Below are 25,585 nucleotides of genomic sequence, written 5' to 3'. Positions count from 1 at the left end.
AAAAAAAGAAAAAGATCTGAAAGCAATAGTATAATATCTTTTGAATTAATATTATTTGGGTAATACACATATTGTTATTTATTTGATTTGTTCCACTTCTTTGTTTCTTTGCATGCCCTTAATTAAGGACGGTATTGCTAAAGTGTGTTTTCAGAGGTATATGATTTAAATGTAATGATCCTGAGTGAAAGCTAATATAATTGTTTATTTCTTTCTTTTTATATACAGTATTTACATTTCTACACTTTGAGTTGTACTCTCGCTTTATTTAACTTGAACATGCATTCAATTTGGAGTTTGGTTCTGAATACATGTTACATTTTGCTTCTTTGAACTCCAGAATTCTAAATTCTAAAAAGTCTAACTTCTTTATTCCAAGGCAAGAAAAGTATATTTGTATGGCAGATTTCACACACAAAGAAAATTGAATTTGCTTTACATTACAAACATTTAAAAAGAAAAACAGCGTGGAAATGTAAATAATCAATTTAAATGATAAAAACATTTTCAAGGAAATTAAAATGTTAAGGACAGAGACATACATACAGAATATGAGCACAAGATGGTTCATGATGAATACTTAAGGTTCAGTCAAAGGCAGAACATAATAGTTTTGAAGCTGGATTTAAAGGTGGTAAAAGTTATTACAAGTCTAATATCTTCTGGATGTTTGTTGCCGTTCTGCGGGGCAAAGTAACAAAATACTGCTTCTCCATGTTTAGTTTGCACTCTGGGAACAGCAAGCATCTCTGCAACTGATTCTGTGTGACGGTGGCCCCATTTATGAACTGGTATTCCCTTGAACTTAATGTTAATTTAGAAAATCATTATATTGGAAAGTCATTAGTATGCAGCGGTCTCACTCTCACATGCCTTTTGCATGTCTGCATGTATTTGCATTGTGTACGTCAATATGAAAGTGTGCAGAGGCCTGACGTGAGTGTGTGAATGCACATCTGTCTCCCTCTATCCCTCTCTCCCTCCTTACATGCATCCTCAATCATACTGGTGACAGTTGCAGTCCCAGTATACAGGTCCGGGAGGATACGGTGAGGGGTGAGAGGGGGTCGGTCAGAGGTTTGAATTGCAAATCCGCTGCCTTCTGTTGGCGTCCAAGCCTTCGCAGGCCCTTCCCTGTCTTCATTCATGTGTTAATGAGGAGTCAGTGCAGGGGCAGATAGACAGATCGACCAGGGGCCTGGCAGGGGTGAGGGAGGAGTGAGGCGAGGGTGGGGAGCCAGGCAGGAAAACAAGGGTGTCCTCTGATGCTGGAGGCCGTGAAGAGGAAGTTTTGAAAGATGATGAAGACGTGAAGAGAGCCGTTAGTGGCTGTAGCCTCTCGTCCTGGGATGAGAAGCATACAGTCATGGGGTGAGCTCAGAGGAGGACAAAGAGGCAGAAGGTTGGGTGTGGGTGGGATTGTCATGCCTGTAAATTTCATGAGCTATCCAGGAATGATCCCACCATCACTGGGTGTCACGTCACATTTGCTGCGCTGCCTCGAGGAGCACATACAGCTGCTGATGGTACGCGACGCGTTGCTTCTTTAGTACTCTGATGGACCTTTACATGTATTTGTAGGTGTACACAAATAATTACAGTTTTTATGTCAAATATGATTAATTTTTATTAGGATTTGAAATCAAGAGTATTTAGAGATATTTCAATATATTAAATTCAGCTGAAGATGAGGTGAAACACCTGTTGACCTTTGTGGACATGCTCACGTCCATGCTGTGCTCGTAAAACTTGAATACAAGACACCTTGTTAGAAGGATGTGCTCCTATATCCAATGATAATATTCATATGCACATTCAATTACAATTTCTCTGAAAAAACATTAACATTACTATTGTGTGAAGGAACTGTGGAAACCTCTGGCACGACACAGACTGTGTTTTTTTGTGTGTTTTTCGTAGACTCATATCCCACTCAGACTTTGGCCATCTTCATCTCAGCCTCTTGAACTCAAAGCTGGATGTGATTTGAGACATTTCTTGAAATTAAGAAACGGTCCATAACTTCCTGCAGATGAACGTCAAAAGTCAATGCTACGCTGCCAGGCACCAGCTATAGAGCAGCCAGGGTCACACATGATCAGATGACAATGACCCACACAATGGATTAGCTATAAAAGGACTGGGGGGAGAGATTAGGGGTGAACTGATGACGGTTGGCTGGCTGGTTGGCTGGCTGGCTGGCAGGCCTGGGAGATCTTGGGTCTGTTTCAATAAGGAACATAAAGAGCTGAAATTAACATGTACCATGATACCAAGCAGAGAGAATCCTCTTAGAGATTACATCCATAACATGTTACGCCTATGGAACTGTATGGAAGGGGGAGACAAAGAGCTGAGCGAATGATCATTTTCTATTGTAGCAGATCATGTGGCATCCTATTTGGTTCCATTCTGGTTGATTTTATTGTACTTTCTGTTCTACATTACAGCTTTGTTAATGTCACAAATGCAGTAATTCTTACTTTGTGTTTTTCCAAGGAAATCTTTCACCTGAAATAAACTGGACCCCCCCTGCGTCAGTATAGCAGCTGCTAGGCCGCACTACTGCCTCCTTCATGGAGGGAGTAAGCAGCAAGAGCAGCAGCAGTATTCCTGCAACATCTGTGTTGTGGCACACATACACACACAAACACACACACATTCACCAAAAGCACACGTTGACTCAAATACACATGCATGCACACATATGGAAAGACGCTCTCACATGCATAGACACACGCACACGCACACACGCACACACAGTCCATCTGTCTTTGTCTCCCTCCCACTGCCATCACCATGGGTCTGTCTGCTAAACAATGTGATGCTTTGCACATCACACATGCTCACTGCATTTTCAGTTAAACAAGAGATAGGTTGCAGATTTAAATGCATAAGAACATTTACACTAATAGAGGAATCAAAGTGCCCAGAAGGGTGCATGACACTAGTGGACTAACACTTATGTTGTCTACCTGAGCAAAACCCAGCCACCTAAACTGGACCAGGAACCAGCATGTTCATAACTGCAGTTGGCTCTAGGGATAACTGTGTAGGAGAAGGGTCAGTTTGGGTTTGATAGTTAAATGCTGACCCCTATTGGTTCCTTGTGTGCATTGCAAGTACATTTGAAACCTTTACTATTCATTTCTACCATAGTTGATGCCAATTTTCTTAATATGAATTGGTGGTGGAGTCGTTTCTTCCACAATGAGAACATATATATAAAGAGATCCTTTGTTTTTTCATCGTTTAAATATCACATATACCTATCTTTTTATTTATTTTTTTTACTTATTTTAGTTTTCTTATAAATATTGTCAACAAATCTCATAAAAAGACCAAAACAATGGTTTTTGTACGTCTCTCAATATATTCCGACTTCCTCAGGTTTTAATCTGTAAATATGTCATCAGGTAAAACAGTGTGGCTCATTTGTGTTTCTCGTAGTTTTTGGACAACAATTGAGGTAACAGACGAATTCGCTGTATTAGACTTTAAAGGCATCGCTTAATTGTTGGATTTCATGCTATTTGATGATTATGAAATATATAAGATAATTAGACAAAATGATACTAAAACTATTATTCGTTTTTCTGAACAAAATTAAACTCCTTCACACAAGCAATCATTTTATTTGAAAAACATTGAATTGCTATGTACAGTTTGTAAAAAAAAAAAGAAAGAAAAATCGTGAGATCCGTCCTGATTCCTTGTCTTTTTTGCCTTTCACGTTTATCTCACGCAGTCCTGTTATAAAAAACAGGAGTATCCATACACGGTCAGCGCATTCCTGTACAGCATTCAACAGGACAAATAAAAACATATCAAGTCAACACTATCATCACTCATTTTTATCATCTGCGTTATCAGATATCCAACCTAAACCTGTAGATTTCATATCTAATAATATTGGTATCAAACATTGGTCTCAAAACACATAATACATGTGTTTTTTGTATATATTTCCTCCTGTTATATTGTATTACAATTAATGATTCAGTGTTTTGATAATTAAAGATCGCCCCCTGTTGGACCACAGTGGGAACTGGCACATGGCTCCTCACCTCATGATCTGATACAGGCGCAGAGTAGAAAGCAGGACAAACACCCAGTTAAGAATCTCTGATATGCAACTATCAGGCAGAAGGGTATTTTTTAGAATTAATTCTGATTGATTGATATCTGATATGACTTTGGTTCATATCATCAGAGAGAACAAAGGATATACATTAAAAAAACAAGGCGATATGGGGGGGGCAACATTTTGTGAATGGGTGTCTGTACCTCAGGGGTCTCAGCCCTTGGTTGAAATGATTGAATAGTTGGCTGCAGACCTTTCAGGCCCACATGATTTAACACTGAACAGTCATCCACAACTAAATCCCACAGCAATAAAAGGATTAGCTCTATTGCTGAAACACAAACTCAAAACATACAATCAAAAGACATTGGCCTGCAGCGACATGGCTGTGGTCTGTGTCCTCATTCACCTCAGTCACCGAACCGCTGTTACCATTCATTGAAAATCATTCACAAAAAAAAACGATTTCTCCGTCTGCTTGGTATCAATTTGAATTATTGTACAGACCAGAAAGATCTTCCCTGTTATCATCTGCATATTTCTCAAGTTTGACACGTTAATATTTGAATTAGTAGTTCAGAGCAACATTTTCCTGTATAACATTTGTAGCTGCATGCACCAACCATTTCAGTTATTTCTGTTTTAATACCAAGTCGTTGAAACAAAATGTAAAGAGCATACGTCCCGTTTTCTTCTCTTTGTGTGGCTTTGAGCTAAATGATGTGCACTAGAAACACAACATCAAATGTATTAGTCAAACAGCTTTAACAGAGGGAAGACACTTTGTCCCCTTAACATTTTTAACAACTCGCAAAGCCCTGATATTGAAGTTGAGGCATTACTTCTGCAAATGTTTCATTTCTGACACATTTATTAATGCATGCCTGATACATTTTTAATGCAATTCAAAGGGACAGCTTGATACATATTTAATAAGGTTTTATGAATATGGTTCCCTCGGAATAAGCTTTAGCAGATTCTCATGAGTTTGGTGAAGCAACGTCCATAATGTTTAGATATCCTTTGATCAAAACAAATAAATAAGACAAAAAAAAATACATGAAACATTCATGACATACAGAAATTAAGGAATGTAAACAAACGAACGCAGTCACACAGACACACACACACACACACTCACTCAGAGACAAAACATCTTTATATGAGCCATGTAAGTTATTGTTAGCATTCCTGCTACAGTGTGTGTGTGACAGCAGTTGTTTAAAACAAGAGTCTGTTTAATTGGGACAAAGCCAAACTCTGCAGCTCTGTGTGGCCCTCTTGAGGCACCGTACACATGTTGCCGTTTGTCCCATGCAGAGGAGCGGGTCACCCTCCCCATCTTCTTTTCAACTTTGCTTGAGGAAGTCCACAGGGAGGAACAGAAAGAGAAGTACACATTGAGCATCACACATGTTATAAGTGAGACCCTCTTTTCTGTTAAACTCTGCTCATGAGCTGTTAGCTGCCTCTTCGTTCACTGCTCCCAGTGTTCACGCCCTTCCACTACGTCCATAATGATGCAAAACAAGACCATACCACAATGAGTGGCGTGTGCAGATGGGGCTGTTTTGGAGATGTTGGTTGCTGGGGCAGGTGCTATAGCTCGCTGTGGCGCACGGGAGGCTCAAGCTTGTGTGAGAGAGCGGTGAGGACCTTGTCGAACTTCTCGTAGCGCTCCGATTGGCTGCCCTCAGAGCCGCGGCTGCCCCACAGGAGACGCATCTGAAACTCTGTCTGGAAGATCTCGTGCATTTCTGCTCGCTCCTGGAATCCTGGAGAGGAGAGGAGAAGGAGTTAGTCTTTGTAGATTACATTGTATTTGTGTTCAACAGAAGAAAAAAAAAAATCATAAAAGGACAATATTGTGGAGAAACAAATGGAACATATTTCTTCAACTAATGGAACTATTTTAAGTCTGAGATATAAATAGTTTTCGGGGAAAAATATTCTGCCATTTTTATTAAAAGCACTCGAATATAAGGATTTCAATAATACTGTAACAAAAAGGCACTAAAACATTCAAACTGAAAATAGGAACAATTCTAAATACAGCTTAAAAGTCACAATTGGATGATAAAGGTAAAGAAAAAAAATAGTGCCAAAAATACAAATATATCATCATTCTGTGTGACAAATAATCTCAATTTAAAAGGTTCACAAACTAGTCAACCATATCACAAGCATGACAACTTATTAAACAATGAATAGCCATGCTGAAATGCTCAATTCAATTCCTTTGGATGAACTACAATTAGCTTTGGAACCAAAACACCTGGAGCTGAACAAGTTTTGACAATTGTATGAAGTAAGCTTCTTAACTTCGGCTCAAAATATTGATGAGGGGAGCAGACTGAGGTCAGGCTGATCGATAGCGAGATATAACAGGAAACAGATGTGAGCAGATAACTATTGACACACTGTTCAATAAGGCAGTAATAGCATCAAACTGAGAATCATTAGAGAGGTATTACAGGTCAATGCAGTTAATAAAGTAACCACACAATCATTACATCATTAGTAACAGCAATGCGTTAACAACATGAGATGGAACACAATGACAGAGAAAATGGTTTCTTTTCATAATTTCTTTAGGTCGGTGCGGATGAAATAATTAACAAGGTCGACTGAAGAAGCCATGCTGACCCTTCTATGAAGCTGAACGTCAGCACAGTTAAATACTAACATGAGCATGTCAACATGACCACAACGACAATGCTAACATGCTGTTGCTAGTCGGTATAATGTCTGATTTGTTTATCGTCTCAGTTTAATATGCAAGCAATAGGATGCTAACATCAGTTGGTTAGCATAAAGCACAAAGGGAAATGTCATCAGTTTTGCAGGCATTTGATCATAAAATGAAGTATTGGGAATAAAATTACATAGAATTTTGAACACCATGTAAGTTAAAAAGATCACCGAGGTTATGAGTCCCGGGATCTCTAAAATAATTAGGGTTCTTGGTCTGGGAACCAACTGATCATCAGGGACCAAAGTGGTGGCTGAAATGCCACCAAACACCGACCAACACTAGCATGGCTAAAACAACACAGACGCTGTCCTAGGTCACACTTCCAAAGACTGCCCTTGGCCTTACCCTGCAGTTTGGTCTCAGTGTTGGTTCTGTAGATCCCCCCGTGATGTGCGATGGTCCGCGCTGCCTCTAGGTGGTACATGACCACATCCACTCCCACTTCGGCACTCTCCCAGGGCTCCAGCGTCTCCCCAACCGCCATGCCCCGCTCCAATAAGGACAAGACGGGGATGATGTGGGGCACGGAGGTGCTGGAGAGGGCGTTTGACTCTGTGATCACAGGAGAGTTTTCAGTTGAGAATTGTAAATACATACTCACCGCTGCACATTTCCCCCCCCAAAAAAATAAATGCAAACACATGCCAACCATTTAAACTAGGGTCTCACCTTTGCCGTCGTTCATATTCTTCATGAAAGGTTTTAGCTTCTTCTCATATAGAATAGCTCCCTCTGTGTGTCTCTGGCGTAAAGTCACCCACGTCTGTTCCAGGCGGGAAATCTGTGGAAAAGCACAACAAAACAAAATCTTAATACAAACCTCTTTTTTTTTTTAAAGCAAATTATTGGTGAATTGTATGCGTTTTGTCTCTTACCTGTGGCAGCTCAAGGGCTCTCATCACTGCAGCAAAGCCAAACATGTTGCCCAGGTTGCTTTTCAACTCTGCTGCCAATTGGATAGTCTTGTGGAGCAGCGCCGCCCTCTCCTCTGTGCTTCCCGTGCAGCCGAGCAGGTCCACCGCCATCATGATGGACATGGTATAGAACCTGAGAAAAGAACAACGTGCCATTCAATAAAGTGCATCAATAAAAGTTCATTACTGCTGCTGATAGGGAAGCGGAGGGTGAGTCATTTTGAAAGCTACTCTGGAAATTCACATTGTGACAGACAAAATGAGAACAGAGGAGGATTGAGAAGAGAGGAGATGGAGGGTAAGAACAGAAGAGTACAGCTAATCAATACATTAATTAATGAAGGAGTTAGTGAGTGATGTATAAAGGAACAGGGGAAAACAAGGCGTGCTTGTACCTCTCCAGTAGGTCAAGTCTTAGCTGGTGTCCATGTGGTAGTGTCAGTAACTCCAACCCTGAGGACACTCCCATCATCCTTTGCATCTCTGAGGTTACACCTAATATTCTAGCCACCTGTCCAAGGGTAAGAAAACAGATGATTAGTTGTATGTGCGGTGCGCGTTTCTGAAGCCAGTTGGTAGTGTGAATACGTTTGTGTGCTTCAATTCATGTGCCTGTATGCATACCTGTTTGTGAGTATGCAAGTCAGCAAGTGTGAATGCACTATGTTGTATGCATGCGGAAGCTTGTGTGCTTGCATGTGAACTGCATACACGTATATGTGCGTTTGTGCATACCGTGCAGTCCGCCATGGTGATGTGTTTAGCCGCGGTCCTTGCATCCACCTCAGCCAGCAGCTCTTTGACCCTCTTCAGCACCGACATCTCCAGAGGCTTATTTTCAGCTGGCATGAGACAAGACTCGTACCTGCAAGAGAAAATGGTTGTTAAGATCAACCGGTTACAACTTAGTGTTTTTAAAAACCTAACAGGCTCATCCAGTGGTCCCAGTTGTCTGGTTCAAATAAGAGTTAGGACTTTAAGTTTCTCATGTAGCAATAAGAACAACGTTACAAGAAATGGTAGCCATCCAACCCTCAGGACAACAATTTAGACTAATGCATCAAACCATATACACACACAGTATATATTTTTAAACTAAACGACACTCAACATTGGTTCAAACATTAGTGACAATCAAAAGGCACACACAAGTCCTTCATACATTGCATTTACTACCAATTTCCACACTGGTGTCAATAATCCCCATGCACCAACATTTCACAGGGGACCATTATGTGTGTAAAGCTGTTGCCTGGTCCATCACTGTCAGTGTACCTGACCATTTTCCCTTGACAAGCATCATCTGCCATGTCCTCCCATGGCACCAAAAGCCATACAAAACACAGTCTCTGACCACAGCACAAAGTCTGCCCTCAGGCTATTTCCCACAGGATTATCAGTTGTTTACTCTAGTATTTTTTTTTTTACAGTCTCTGCTCACGGATAGCTGCACTATTTTTGCCCTCAATGACAAAATGTCAGCAGGTATGTTAACCCTTGAACACACCAAGATGAATGATGAACTGAATCCTGCTGCTCACTGTATATGTGTGCCACAGTTTATGTTCGGCTCCCTTCAGCAGTGAAAGTCTTTTCTACCCATCATCAATCTGACTGAGCCTGAAGTCCAGCCATAAAGTAACTTGATTCACAGGAAGGCCATATTTCTGTACGTTCTCTTCTTCCTATGGAACTAACAAGTATTTCTTAGCAGCCGGAAAATGAAACTGTGGGGTTTTTTTTCCCTCAAAGAGAAGAATACAACAAGAATGATTCATGTAGAAGTGACTCCTTTTGAAGAATCATCCATTGAAAATAGTCAGCCGTGTTTGGCAACATTCTAACTGTAAAGGTTTTGCATGTTGAGCTTTTGTGTCGCTGTACCTGGATGGCTTGAACGAGGACGCTGTCTCCACCTGTGGGGCGCTGCACATCCCATCTCCTTCCACCCTCGCTCCGTCCCCTCTCCCTTCTTCCACTCGCAATCGCTCCACGTAGCTCTTGGTCGGGGGTTTAGGGGGCCCAGCGGGGCAAGGTCTGAGGTCACAGTAGCTCCCCGCCGTTTCCGAGGGATGCGATTGGTAGCCGGGGTGATGGGCGGGCGTGGAGTGCGCCGAGTGAGAGGTATGCGCGGGATGCTCCGGAGGGTTGTTACTGGCCGAGGGGCTGAGCTGAGGGTCGCTGGAACGACGCATCTGGGGGGAGGGCGGGACGACAGCCAGGACCCTCCCGCTAGAGTGGGCCCTCTGCCTGGTGACTGAAGAAAGAGAAGAGTCTCACTATCTCTCATGAAGACTTGGTGTGTGAATGTGAGGGGGAGAGCTTTTAGATATTTTGTATCCGTGTGTCTCTGGTACTTACTCGCACTATATGCAGGAGACAGTGGGGTTTCCCCAACAGGTGACAAGGGGCAGCGATACTCCTGAATCTGGTCCATGCTCATCGCACAGTTCCGCATTGCGTCTTTATGGTGGTGGATTGTCGACGGGCTGCACACGTAGCAATTTTAGAATTTTAGAAATCTTTGAGTATGGATTTAACATCCGTCAAGGCAGAGAAGCTCACGAAGCAGTGCGGTTCAGGGTGTCACAATTATCAGTTTCAGATGACAGGACTGGTGTCAACACAGATGCAAAGGCTCATTGTTAGAGGGTGAGAGAAGTGGGAGACATTTCAGCTGGTGAAACCTTGAAGAACATTATTTCAGGAATTTAAAACATGTTAGGACCGTAAAGCAGGAGCAGATAATGTAACAGTGTGGTTTCTTTAAAAAGAGATCAACTGCAAAGTTACAGTTAAAGTGCATTATCACTTTTTTGAGTGCATTAACGCTGGAAACTGTTTTCAGCAATCATGCCCAAATATATATTCTATACACAGCTTTGCCTTCTGTAGCCCAGTACGTCATTAGCGTTGGTTAATAATAAGGCTAACATTCACTTCCACTGTAATAACATATATGTGTACACTGTACACTCACACTGTACACACACATTTGTCTGCTTCTTCTTTGTAGATTCCAGTTTCAAAAAGCTTTGTTCTGTTTGAAACTTGATTGATTCCAGTGAAGAAGTGGTCAAGTGAACAAATCATTTTGAAATTTCACTCTCAGGACACTAAGAGGACTTGATGCTCATCACTCACGGAGGTGCTAACAGTGTTTGTGAAGTGAGGGGACTAAAGGAATGTGGGAGGGAAGTGCACTGGTGTAGTGCACTAGTTTAGTGCTCAAACACAACACGAGTGTCACACATACACACTCAGACAACCTGCAGATGGGCACAGGTTCCGGCTCAGGTTCAGGTGGTGCCACTGGAGTCTTAACTGGACTGGGACTGTCTGAGTCACTGATCACGTATGTAACATAAAGCAAGAATGAAATATCATGAAGACCGCAAAAAAGAACTGCCAGGATTTTTACAATTGCCTGCTTAGCTGTTGAATCGCTGCCAATAATAATAAAAAAAAACCTTCTTGGCTCACCTGTGAGGTATCATCTTCTCTGTCGTCAGCCCATCAGTCATGGTGACGCTCCGTCTCTTGATGTGCGCTCCCCTCTGACTGGATGGCGAGTAGGCGGAGCTTTGCTTGCTGCAGGCCAGAGCGAAAGTGGCCTCCAGGTAGCGCAGAGGGAGCGTCCTGCTCACCGGACAGTAGATGTGGACACCGCTGGACTGGGAGACCGGTTTGCGCTGGCCAATATAAAACCGCACAAGCTCCTGGACCGAATCGAAGCTGTCGGACTCCAACACATACTGCACCTGAGGAGGAAGAGATGACAGAACTTAATATAACATCTTTGTTTGTGTGTTCAATTTTGGTACTTTCTCACTCCGGAAAGTGAGCTAACCCTCAAGAGTTCTTCAAGAGTGGAGCACAAAATGCTACGATTCCTCTCGAATTTGATCATTTCTACGGCGCTTTAGACCAGTTTCACATTGCTGGAGCATCTAATACCTGCTTTGTGCACGACACAATGAAACATAAATCAGTGAGCAGGGTGGGAATTGAGATAAGGAGGCAGACAGAGAGGCAAGAGGGGAACAACGGGTCAACAAGGCACACCTGCACCACATTAGCCTGTAACGACTCCCATCATTACCGCCGCGAGAGAAAGTGGGCCTCTTCAAATGGAGGATGCATCTTGACTTGCCAAACACAGGTGTAAATAATAACGCTATACATTACATACAGGCATGATGGGTGCGATAAGAGGAGACCGGTAAAGACGAGACAAGACTACAGTACGCCAGTGAACATTTTGACAGGTAAACACAGGTGTGACTAATAGCATTATTAATGGCTATTGCAATGCCAGGGCTCTGGCTTTGTGCACGCTGAAACACCGGCATGGGAGCCACGTTACCGTTATTAGTCGCTGCTTAAAACCAGAAGGGGACTGTACGTTCAAATATACAGCCACACTATTTAAGATGCCAGGGAACGGTTTACCATGTCCCAATGCACAGGCGGTCAAATGTGGAAAGCCAAAAAATACCAGGAATACAAGCCAGCAAGCTTTTGTGGCTATTCGGACCCACAATCCTCTGCACAGACAAAGGCATATCTAATTGACAGAGCTGCCGAGAGAGCACAGACTGATGACAGCTCATTGACTAACCCTAACCCTCAGTGACACTCAGAGTGTGCATTCAATGTGCAAGGCACAATGTTATGACCAGGTAGTTTGTCCCAATTCAATGATACATACTTTGTAAGGGCAGCTGCAGTTCCTATTTAAAGTTTTAAAAAAAGCATGCGATGTTGCTGAAGGTTTGATTGTTTGATGTTTAGGCATTATATAAACAGACACCAACATTAGAGTGATCTACACGGTCTCTTATACCTACAGAACATAAAGTAAAAGGCATCTAGTTGTGAAGAAATGCTGAGTTCGGAAACAGCCAGCCAAAAGCTTCAATACACACCTTGGTCTCATTGGATTTGACGAGGACTTTACTGATCTTGAAGTGCAGCACCTCATTGTCCCATCGACAGGTCAGCACGTAGTCGCCCACGCTGGTCAGAGAGTCACGCACAAGGAAATCTCCATTACGTACGACCAGACTCTCTGACACCTAGACAGAGAAAAAAAAAAATGAATATGATTGAAAGTTAGTAAAACAACACTGCCTCCCATCCTAAAGAGCTGGAAGCTAACTTGGCTCACTAAGCATGGGTGTGAATATTTTGTTTCTGACACGATTGTTGAATAATTGAATTCATAGAATCATGATTATTTATAACAATGCCTTAGGACGGCTGTTTTTCTGAGCAAACACAACTATCTCTCTCCCTGCCAAAATGCCTGTGCTATGCAGTTTGAATTGGCAATGATGGATGAAATACCAGCCAGACAATGGCCGGGATAACTTTTGTGAGGATACATTTTATCGAGTTCAGCACTATTGTAAAAAAAAAAAATCAAAGTTATTTTGAATGCATTGACAAAACTTGCAACCGCGAAAAAACAAGCTCCCATTTATGGTAAATGTAGGATCTTTGGTCTGTATATCTTGCTTATACCAAACACTGCAAGTATCTCTGGTGTCTGTAAGAAGAGATATGAACATATAACAGCAAATCTTGATATAGAAATAGAAAAAGAGAAACATATTTCAAACTGAGCAGTGTTCCCTTTAAAACAACCTGCATAGAGGCGAATGATGAAGGCTGAAGGTGTGACACGTTAAATTCACTTTACACAGGAAACAAGGCGAGAAATATGCAATGCAGCACAGCACAAGGTAAACAGTGCCTCAGACACCAGCAGGAGGCAGTATATACAAAGATCAAACGTTCAAACCAAGCACAGGATCCCTTTATGTCCATAACTAAACATAATTATGTTGTGGGGGGTTTTAAACGCTTTATAAACAACATCTGATAACTCACTGCATTTAAGAATATATCAAGTTTCACACTATCAATCGATTTGGAACTAAATATATACAAAATTATGAGAGGAACGCCACATTGGTCTAAATACACGTAACCCATTGTGCACATACAGGAAGTCTTCACTTTAAAAAAGGAAGAGGAACAAACAGGAGGAGGAAGAAAACAAGCAGGAAGGATGGAGTGTGTGTACAGCACCAGCCACGTGTGTGAAGTCTAATCACGAAGCATTGTTTTGGTAACCAGAGGGCTCAGGGTTTCCCCAAGTCTCCACTGGGGCGAACCATGAATGAATGAATATTTTATGTAGATTAAAAGAGGAAAGACTCACAGATGGCTGATCCTCATATCTGTGTTTATGTGTGTGTGTGAGTGAGGCAGAGGCTGATCAAGAGACAGAGGCGGCGTCTATGAACGAGTATCCGCCACATGTGCATCCCATGTGTGTGCGTGTGTGTGTGTGTGTGTGTGTGTTTTGCACATTTTTGTGCGTGGGTGGGTGCAGGTCTGTTGTGTGTATCTGTGTCCCAGTCCCCAGCTGTGACACTCCACGGCGTACATCGGCGACACACACAGCTGTCTGTTTGGCAGAGTTTCCCCTTCTTCTGAACGCTAAAGCAATTTCTACTGAGCTGCGACAGATGATGGGATTCAGTAATCAGTGTTATTTTGTGTGTAAAGCATTTAAACTGTGCTTTGAATGCCAGAGACTTTGGCCAAATCACTCAACTAATACTCGTGGTTGACAAGCACATCAACCCGCACACAAATACTATTGTGTTTGTACTTTTATCTCGTGTCTTTTTGAAATATACCATCAGCAATATGGGAAATAAAAGCCACAGCATCAATACAGCTTCATTCATTATTTATTTCACTGCCACAGGGAATAAGAGATAAGAGAGTGTGAATGAAGTTTAACTTGAAGCAATTTATCCACATGTGGGTTTCTTGACAACTAAACATTTGAAAAGGCTTCAGTTTTGCTTATTTAGTAAGACAATTTAGCCTGATAGGGTGAATATATATATATATATATATATATATATATATATATATATATATATATATATATATATATATATATATATATATATATACACACACACAAAGGGGATTTAGCCTCCCTGCCTGCATGTTTGTGTGTATGTAGGCTACTTATGTGTTGGGCCTTATTGTGCACAGGAAGTGCATTACCTTGGATGTAGTATCTGAGTACCCATCTGTTCTTAAACATCCATTCAGGTCTTCCAGTGTACAGACTAATTCCATTTCCCTCTGCTGTGCATGCGTAATGTTTCCAGTGTACTTCAGTGTGTGTTCACCTCTCTGGGTATGTGTCCATGGTACCAGCCATGGCTCCTGATGTCAGCAGCACTCAGTTTCAGCTCCTCCTCCAACTCCTTTCGAAGCTTCTCAGGAGGAGACTCCAGCAGGTACTTCTCCTTTGAGAACTGCGTGGAACAAACACAAGAGGACAACAGAACATCAGTGGGATTGAGTTTTACAGAAGGGACTCTTCACAAGTTGCCCTTCAGTGTATTCATGTGTAAATGAGCAAGATCAATCTACATTAAATGTATTTATTCATGTGCTATAGAGATTAGGATCTTAGGAAAAGAGACTTGGAATAATTACATATATATATATATATATATATATATATATATATATATATATATATATATATATATATATATATATATATATATATACCCACAGAATGTACCATTTAACACAAAAATGAGTAGAGATCAGGTATAATACTGCAACACACGGTGTACGTTTTTTAGATACAACATATAACAAAGCGTCGTTGACACAAATACACACAAACACTAAAACACTGTGTACTGCCTCACACACACACACACACACACACACACACACACACACACACACACACAAACACACACACAAGACCCTGACCTGATTACAAAGAGGCAGAAATTGTCATGATTACACTCTTATTGTTCTCATGTGAAGGGGAGACAGAGCTTTAGCTTTTAAGTGTGGTCACTGTGCTTATAATAATGCCAAATACACAGTGTGTGTGTGTGTGCGTGCGTGCGTGCGTGCGTGCGTGCGTGCGTGCGTGTGATTATTCTACACAAACAAATCAGATTTCACATTTTAAAGCTTCATATTTCTGTTTTCACAAAGAACGGCACTTGGGTGAAATCTGGATCGTGAAACATGAAAATTAATTCCACTAAATATTTTTTAGGATTATTTTAAATACGACTAATCTTCAAGCTACGTGCGGCTGAGATAATGACAAGCGTCTTATGTGATATTAAGACCAGCATTGGTTGAATTCACAAACAAACTACAACACATTTATAAATAAATAAATGCACTGCAATAAAACTTTTGAAGATTCAGGAATTATTTGAGTGCGTATGGAAAGAAAAACATGAAGTCCCACACTGGGACCCTGATGTAACGTGACAACACCACAACAACGGATGATTGTGGAAAGATTGGGTTCACAAAGATGATCTTAGATGAGGCAAACAGGGGACACGCAAACAACAAACTCTCACACAAACAACCTCAAAAGGAAACGAATAGAAACCCACACAGGAATAAACAGCGAGAGGAAATCATTTCAACTCTGCCAATATGAGGAGAAATGAGACCGGGACCAAAATAAACAATACACAGCCTTGTCGCTACGGCTACCCTGTCGTTTCTCCTAATATTTTCCATCAGTCTCTCCCTCCCTCTCAGACTCAAAAGTTCTTTTTGACTACTTCCTCTCCGTCACACTCTCTTCCCTCCAGCCGTCCGTTCATCAAAATCATAAAGTTTCACTAAGTTGTTGTGTGCCACAGAGGCAAATACATTGTAAGAGGGTATGAGCGAGGATTGCAAACCCGGGTGATCTGTGTGAGTGTGTGTTGAGTGTTTCCAACTTCCCGCACGAGAGTGTGTGTGACATAAGGAGACTACAAGAGCCAAACAATCGATTCTATGGTCTTCAGGTCACTGCAGGATGAAATTATTAACTTCCTGCTCTCCCCTTCTCTTCACCCTCTCTTCTCTAATCCTCAAGGGAAGATGGAGGAATACCGCCACGGGGGCTCACTCTCTCCCAGATTAGATTTGAGGTGTGTGAGTGTACGTGTGTGTGTGTGTGTACGCCTGAAGAGGCCAATAAAAGTGCAGCGGGGTCAAGTGTGCCGTTATTGCTTTTCCTCGTCTCCCTGGAAACCCAGCCACGGCCAGCCGCTGAACTGATGTGCAAAAATGAACTTGGTGTGTATAATTGTGTGAGTGTGTGTGTGTGTGTGTATATATGAAGGGTTATGGGGAAAATTGAAATGTCAGAGGGGCTCTATTTATGATACGGTTCATGGAATAGGCTGACATCAGGGGGGGACGCATTGAAAGAGGGGAGAAAAATGGATTGACAATCCAGACGCGGCGAAGAAAAAGTGATTTGACAAGGACACAGAAAGAAAACATCAACTTCATTGTATTCTAACATACGAGGGAAATTGAAAGTGTGCTTCCAACACACAGGCATCCCCACCGTGGCGTAGCCATCATTTTAAATCCATTTAAATGCAATAGCAATATGTATTCTTTTGTGCGGCAATCGCAGACACACAGATGTGAAGTAGAGATGTGAGAGCACAGAAAAGGTGAGAATGAAGAATAAAGTGATATTCAGGAGACGTGTGTTGACTGGTGAGAAAAGGGGATGACACTAAGGGTCCAATGAGAGATATAGTCAAGACTCGTATGATGTTGCTATTCTAATTACAATGGCTAGCTTTAGCGCAACTCTTATACCATCACTACGCTTAGTCCTTCCATCTTTCATCAGAGAGTAGTAACTCCACTGAGTGTGTACTTTAACACTACTGCTACTAATAGTAATGCTAATTTAGATACTGCAGTATTATTTTTCTCATAATATTCAATACTGCCACAATTGCTACAAGTACCAATACTGCCATCAATAATTCTACTCACCCTACTGCTACAATGTATAGCCTGCTTCTTTTACTTATAATATGAATAAGACATAGATTACTTGTATTACTTCAACTGCTATTTACGACTAAAACAACCCCTTTTAATACTATTCCAATTTTGGTACGAATACTACTACTATTAGCGACTATTACCTCTGAAGTTTATGTTTTTTAGTTGTAGTTTCAGCAGCAATAGGGCACGTGTGCTACTACGATGTACAGTAGAAGCATGAGAGTGGATGCTCACAGCATCCGTACCGTCAGCATGTCAGAGCCACACATTGATGAACCAAGAGGCAGAGAAGCAGACATGTCAGAGACAGACAAAGACAAGACAAGCAATCAGACATTCAGGAAGGCAGAACGGCAGACAGACAGAAACTCATTAATGTAGACAGAGAGGCAGGTACAGTACGCAGGGAGACAGGTAGCCCATTAGCAGATGAGAGAGTTGAAGCAGTTTAGCAGCTGATGCAGGACTTTATCTCCCCTGGGGGGGGGGCGAAGAGAGGAAAAGTGATTGGTGTGTGTGTGCGCACATGCAGGATGTGTATGATTGTCCATCCATCCATGTCGGCGTGATTGCATATGTGTGTGTTCTACATGGGTGGCATTATAACTGGATGGAGCTCTATTTTTGGTGAACAGAGAAAAGAGCTTTGTTAATATAAAGACTGGCTTTGATACATTCATTATAATGGCGGGTGTACTCTATGGATTGCATGGATGGGGGTTAATCAGGGAATAGGCTATAGGGGTTAGGGGTGTGTGTGCATGTGTGAATGTGGAGTTACAGATAACAACACAGTGTGATCCACTGCCTAATTTACACCAACATGCACTTTTCCTCACAGTGAGCCAATTAGACGGTTTCGTTGGATGACTTTTCTACACCCTCCCGAGTGAAAATTGACACCGCTATCACTAAAGATCAGTCAGAAAAAAAGCATGGACTTAAAAAGAAAATAAATGAAAGGGATGATAATGGGGAGAAATTCTAAATGTATGCACATATTTATACATATATTATGCACGCACACGCTTTTCTTTTGCATGTTCTGTGTGTACTGCGGCTTTTGGTTTTGTTCTGTTGTCTGTTCCACGATAAATTGGCTAATGTATATGTTTATCTCTTTGTCCATGTTGCATGCTTGCGGTATTCCTTGTTTTCTGTGCCAATATTGCAGTTCTAAAATAAAGTGAACACGGACATTATTTGATTCAACAAACAATCTGGATCGTCATTACGGCAAAATTGAACTAAAAGCCTCTCACCGCTGCACTGTGGTGTGGTTCAATGTCGAGTCAAAAATATACAGCCACAGGTATTTACAATGCACAACGCAGTGGGAGGCAGAGCGTTCAACTCTGGCACAAATCAGCATGTTGCCGTTTGTGGTTGAACTAGTTTGTTTGCTAATTCTTGCGGAAGGAGCACAAAGGCAAGTACCTTGAGCAGAGTATCGGGATGTGACTCAAAACAAACAACTACAGGAGTGAAGGCTTGAATGAGAACTGAAATGGGAGATAATTGCCAACAAGTATAAAAAAAAAAAAAAACCTGCAGGGGAGAAAAAAAAAACACAGTCTCATTTACCAGCATGGATGCAAAGTGAAAAAAGACAGGAGCACATTCCAACAGAAGAAGAAGCCCCACAAAGGAGAGGAATGCCTTCTGAACAGACTGCAGCACTTAGATCTGAGCTCATGTCACAATGCATCTTCTTTCTTTTTCAGCTCTCGGGCTAGCCTCTAACCTTGTTGTCATGGTAACGGGGGGGGGGGGGGGGCTGGCTTTGGGCAATTCCTGGTCATGAGCACACACACACACACACACACACATATATATATAAAAAGGTCAGAGGTCCAATTCTTGAAGAACCCTGCAATTCCTTGCTTTCTCTTTCTCTCACCTTCCTCTATGTACTTTGGAGAGATAGAGACCAGGATGATCACATAAAGACCTTTGGATCCTCTTTTCTTCTACCCCCCCCCCCCCCCCCCCACCCTCCCTCATCCCCCTCCCCCTCTCACACACACACAGAAGTTAATGTGTATGTACATGACCAATATCACCCCTCTCCAGACCGTTATAATCCCTCTGTGCCCTCCAGCCTGATTTCCACTGTTACATTCACACTGGTTCACACGGGTATAATAGTCTTTAACGCACATGTAAAACGATATGAGCATTAGAGGGAGTGCTGGTAACATTAGACCTTTTATATTTACCCTGTATTTTTGTTCTTAGTGAGGTGGGAATGGCATTGAATCAGAGCTAATGGAACTGCTTTTGCAACGATGCAATAAAGAAGGCTCAACAGTGGGTTCAGCCTGAAGTCGACCTGAGCCTGAGAAACTGCAGTGAAACATGTCAATGTCCCAGACCTATTACCCTGGGACTTTTGTTGCAATTACAACTTTTGATCTTAGTTTTAAATCATCATGGAAGGACATCATCTCTGCACACAGCGCACAAACTAAGAACAAATTGACCAAATAAATGATCCTCCTTCGACTTTACAAAAAAACAAAGTTCTTTACATGATGTTTCATGTGATCAGACAGTGTCAGTGAATCAGCCTCAGACAGACAGCTTGAGACGACTGGTGGAGAGACTGGCAGAGAATATGAGACTGCTGACAATGACCTTCTACTACTCATTAACAATGAGTGTGTCCTACATACACACGCACAAACACACACAGGGTGTCGACCCTTGAGGCTGCTGGATGCATACACCCTACAGAAACACACACACACACACACACATATATGACTCGTGTGAGCTGTCAGTCACTATGGTGTCAGAGAACAGACGCCTTACATTGAGTGACAGCTGATGGACAGGATATGACATACAGCTCCACTCCCACTGAGACTGCAGGAAGCACAGTGCCGCTCTTCACCGCGGGGCTCCTCTCTCTCTTTCTCAAAACTACTCTCTCAATCTGCTCTACATTTACACTTTTGCCATGAACTCGGTTTTTTTTCTTCTCTTTCCTCAGGTTATCGCCGCCCCTTCCCTCAACCCGGTTCTCTCCATTAACTCCATTTAGAGAAAGGACAGTGACGAATGCATCATTTTTGAAAATAGAAACACGCTACAACACTGATGACTACATTATGGTCCAACACTATTGCTGATGGAAAGCCTGGACCTCGTGACACCTGATTCCAAAATGAGCGCTACCCTTTACTGCCTCAATATTGATTACAAAATACAGCATTTCTTTTCGGAAAATATTGGCTGCGATAAAAACGTATAGATCACAGTCTTTACTCCAAAATGTGCCAAGGACTCTGAGGTATTTATAGTACCTGTAGTCCTCTGCAGGTTCAACCTCCACTCATCAGAGGACAGGGCAGATGCCTCCATGCAGCCTGAGAGACAACCGCCCCAGGGAAAAGAAAGTCCTGCATTAGCTCTTGTCCGCTCATGAAGCTTAATTGCGCTGACAATTGAAAGTGACCTTCATAAACATACCAACATTTTGATCAACTCCTCCCTCTTCTCATGTGAATTATGGCGGCTGGACAGTAAGAAGACTGGTTTGAAAACAGAGGGAGAGGTCGTGTCCCTCCCAACCTAATGCGCGTTGAAGTACAAATGAAAGCGGCTGCACCCAAAATGTCTGTTAGAATCATCCTTTGCACCGCAGCATGGTGTGAGCCACAGCTTCTGGTACATCTCAGCCTATCAGGTCAGCTCGGGTAACAACCGTTAAAATCACCGGTTACAAGTCGTACAGCTGAACTGCGGCCGTGTTTAAATCAGGCGGTACGTAAAAACATGTCGGACCATTTGTGATGCTTGATCTCTTGAACACAGTTATGAAGTTACGATATATATACGACTTCCCGTTGTGTCCATCATCAATAATGTTGGTATGAATGAGGGTAAGAACTATAAAATGTCCTTTAATACATTTATGACAGTATCGGCCTTATTCTCTATGAAGCAAACCCATCGCTTTCCTCTCTGTGTCTGACTCGACATTCATATTTTAATTCCTCCTCCTCTGTGATTCACTTCTTTTGATGCTTTTTGTTTATGGCTCAAAGACCTACTGGAGCATTTCCTTTCTCTATTTCCCTCCCGCTCTCTAATCAACCTGCTGAGCAACATCTATCAGCACTTTGATGAAAAGACCATTACTGAGAGTGTGTGTTTATGTATCAATGTGTATGTCATCTCGCCAATAGATATATGCCGACAAAGAGAGGCTGAATGTCTTCCATGGATGTGTCCGTGCTGCATGTGCGTGTGCTTCATTTTGTGTATTTATTATCATCATTATCATGCTTTCTCTGGCTCATTTTATGAGAAATAAAAGCTGTCGTATACAGAGTTTTCATGACAGCGCTGTCGGCGACAATGAGAGAGAAAGCAGCAAAAAATGCAAGAAGGGAGAAAAAAAACAAACTTGTACATCCCCACAAACAGGAACAGACAGAGAAACACATACGCACACAGATATGAATACACATGACATTCTGATGTACACACACAAACACACAAGAGAAGATTTTAATGATGTTTGACTGTTAAGTAGGACTCCTAACTGCACGTCTCTCCCTCGCCTCCTGACCCATGTTTCATCTGTTTAACACACACACACACACACACACACACACACACAGAGAAGAGTGATGGGGAGTAAACATCCATTTCCCAAAAGCGTCCGCACAGACACAAATAAGTCTTTTTCCCACAAATGCGCACACAACACACACACACACACACACACACACACACACACACACACACACACACACACACACACACACACACACACACACACACACACACCATAAGACAGAAGTAAAAACAGAAACGCGATTGACAACTTGTTAAGACCGAGTGAAGCGGTGATGTCACTCAGAGTAACACAGATAGTGATTAGAGGTTAGACAGATTCAATTAGAAGTTTCTCTGGATGAAATTAGAGAGCTTGCTTGAACCCGATTCAATTAGAATTAGTTTAATACTTCTGTTAATGACACAGCGGTGTAGCAACACACACTGCGTCGGTGTCATTGGACACACAATGTAACACGTGCACATTCTCACAAGCTCACCCAATGACTGGAGGGCAGTAGATGACTGAGGGCTCGGGTCATAGCTTAAAGGCCTTAAAAGCACATCTTCTCATTCAGCTTCTGACTATGAGAGATAGTTTGGTAAACAATAATCATATTTGATGACAAAGTTTGGGTTCTGTCACACAAGAGATTTCTGGCTTTATTATTTCTCACTAGTTTAAAAAAGGCCTGAGAATCAATCAGGATTCAGCAACAATTAATACAAATCTGGAGACAGCTGGTGAGTTTGATTCCAAATGAACAGTATCTGAAGATGGTTTTAATTTGATGTTGCTTATATTAAGTTGTGCATACTTAAGATTTGAAGCCAAGTCTTCACAGGCTCTTTGTACATTTCAAATTTGCACCAATTTCAATCAAGTGAACATTTACTTTTGGTTTCCTGAGTGAAAGTCCTGTCAGTTTGACGTCCCCACCACTCCTTCCCCCCGGTGTTAGTGCACCTTCTTGCTTCTTATATGCGTTGTTATGCCGCCTAACTTAAAATACACTACGTCACTTGATTTGTGCGTCACTTGTTGTACTAGCATTACTCTATTTACTCTGCCTGAAAGCAAAGACAGCAACATACGATGCTAATGATGTTGACAGGGGACTGGGCTATACTATGCCAACAGCTTTTAGCAACACTGGAAAACCTTCCCTTTTATTTACTCACAATTTGCACAACTACTGCATAGAAATGTGCACATGGCAGAGAGAGACAAAGAGAGTATGGAAACACAGTGCTTGACTGCAGATGTCCATTTTTAAAATGGAAAGACTGTTGCAGTAACGAGGGGAAGGATAGATGTCCATTAAAACAAAACCATTATCCAGAATAAACACCAGATGCCACACTACTATAACAGAAGACGCACACGTAGCCACACCACACTCCCGTTACTGTCGACTCAGCAATGCCACACCTATAGATGCTGTTACCATGGTAACACCATACTCTGCATGCCCCAGCTGGTGTTTCCCTGAGGAAAACTGTATAGATGTGAGTGTGTGTGTGTGTGTGTGTGTGTCGGAGAGAGGTTAATGTGCCCCATGTGTGCTCTGCTCTGCCATGTGCAGTGAGGTGTACTGAAGAGGAAAACATGGCTGGTTGGGGGCAGCCATCATGGTCTCCCCATTGTGTGTCTGATTGTGCGCGTGTGATCTCTTCCTATGTCAGCTTTTCTATTGATTGGTCAAGCAGTGCACACATCATGATTCAGCGTTCATTTGAAAAAGATCGAAACCGTTTTGATCAATGTGACTGGCCACGAATTAACTGCCAAAAATCTGATCTCAATCCAAGTGAATTAGAATCCGATCGTAGACCCACAACGATAGCAGAAAGCAACGTCATCGAGCCGCACGAGCATCAACAAATACCTCAGCGGACCGCCCAGTCACACAGCTTTTTGGGCTTTTTTTCCCCTCCGCAGTGACTCATGCTTTAAATTTACACGCATTACAGTGTGGTGACCTGGGCTTCTGCCAACGTGGCTGAAAGGATTTGAGACAAGTATACAACATTCAGCAGTCATGCTTTCAGCTCTCAGTTTGGTTCACTGCGGCATCACTCGCCACAGGAACGTACCCAAAGAATAATAAAAGATTTAGCAATGAACGTGTCATCTATGATATAATAGCTCATGGCAAATCCATCATCGCTGTGGCATTATGTTGTTCTGTGTGCTGCTTTCTGTGTTGATGTCCGACATATGGAACATTGAATAAAAAGGTCATGAACTGATCAACAATGTGGTGCAAGAAGACACATAACACCCACATAAAACCTGGCTTAACTTCGGCAGAACTGTGTATTGCATCACTCGTGCGCCCAACTGTCCTTGTGCATGCGTGATAAACACGAACAATAGAAGGACCCGCTCTTAAAAACATTGCTCTGCAGCACTGCGAGGGCTCAAACACTCCACACAGAACCCCACAATGCCAGTTCACGTTTGGCAATGATATAGAATTAATCCCAGACACTGTTTCAGAATCTGGATTACGTAGAAATTGTTTCAAAAGAGTTCATTTTCCAGATGTGCATAAACCCGGACTGGCGCATCTGAATCGATCCCGTCCATCTTTCCAGGCTAAAGCTCAGAGTAATCAAAGAGAATTGAGGCTTTGCTGTTCAATCCCTGCATTTCTGCTGACTGTTTTCCTTTGCTCTTCACGTATTCCTCGCTGCAGTGCAATTTATAGGCCGCTCGAATGCACACACACATGTCCGACTGTAACTTCGCTGCTTTATTTTCCATCACATTTCTCCGCTTACCATGCTTTAGGCAAACACTGAAGACTTGTTTGCTGCACTTCTTAGTTTCTCATGCTCTTTATTTTAACGTGTTCCTCTTATCTTCCACTGAACTTGTCTTGTTCTTAGATAGATGGATGTAAATGGTGGAGTGGAAGCCGGTTGACTAATTTTCCCTATCTTCTTCTTTCTCTCAGACATAACGGCTCTTCTGTCCTTCTCATCTCTTAAGTCTTTCTTTCTTAATATGGACTTTAATATCCTTCCAACCGACTCTATTATCGTTTGTCTTTTTCCTCCTTTTCTTTCTTCTCTGCCAAAGTTAATCATTGCAGTCCACTGTCAGTTCATCCCTCCCTCCTGGTGTAACCTGCCATCTCTCAACCACATATCATATCATTGCTCTCTCTCTCTGTGCACTTTCCCTCAACGATCCACTCGGCCGGCCTGTCGGCGTGGGTGTGTAGTTGTTTGTGTGAGTGAATGTGTGTTGATGTAAAACAACAGCGAGAGCATCACCTCGTTCCATCAGCGAAGCAGAGACAAAGAGAGGCAGAGAGACGCAATGCATTAGGAGGCAGAGGAGGGTTAATATATATG

At 42.2% G+C, this 25,585-nt stretch overlaps 1 protein-coding gene across 1 annotated transcript in view; it reads right to left on the bottom strand.

Moving 5' to 3' along the window:
• Window positions 1-4,540: 4,540 nt before the first annotated feature.
• sh2d3ca (SH2 domain containing 3Ca) overlaps window positions 4,541-25,585 on the bottom strand; it is a 44,888-nt gene continuing 23,843 nt past the window's right edge. The window contains exons 5-16 of the mRNA XM_068574481.1: window positions 14,977-15,105; window positions 12,682-12,831; window positions 11,237-11,514; window positions 11,023-11,100; window positions 10,115-10,242; window positions 9,638-10,010; window positions 8,489-8,618; window positions 8,149-8,264; window positions 7,715-7,886; window positions 7,509-7,620; window positions 7,185-7,391; window positions 4,541-5,859 (exon numbers count right to left, since the gene is read on the bottom strand). Of these exons, the coding sequence (XP_068430582.1) occupies window positions 5,684-5,859; window positions 7,185-7,391; window positions 7,509-7,620; window positions 7,715-7,886; window positions 8,149-8,264; window positions 8,489-8,618; window positions 9,638-10,010; window positions 10,115-10,242; window positions 11,023-11,100; window positions 11,237-11,514; window positions 12,682-12,831; window positions 14,977-15,105 (2,049 nt within the window). The 3' untranslated portion in view covers window positions 4,541-5,683. The remainder of the gene's footprint in view (window positions 5,860-7,184; window positions 7,392-7,508; window positions 7,621-7,714; window positions 7,887-8,148; window positions 8,265-8,488; window positions 8,619-9,637; window positions 10,011-10,114; window positions 10,243-11,022; window positions 11,101-11,236; window positions 11,515-12,681; window positions 12,832-14,976; window positions 15,106-25,585) is intronic.

The sequence above is a fragment of the Clinocottus analis genome, unplaced genomic scaffold (genome assembly GCF_023055335.1).
Source record: "Clinocottus analis isolate CAN_PGR_092001 unplaced genomic scaffold, fCliAna1.0.p SCAF_13, whole genome shotgun sequence".
NCBI classification, from domain to species: domain Eukaryota; kingdom Metazoa; phylum Chordata; class Actinopteri; order Perciformes; family Cottidae; genus Clinocottus; species Clinocottus analis.
This window is presented reverse-complemented; position numbering and strand designations above follow the sequence as displayed.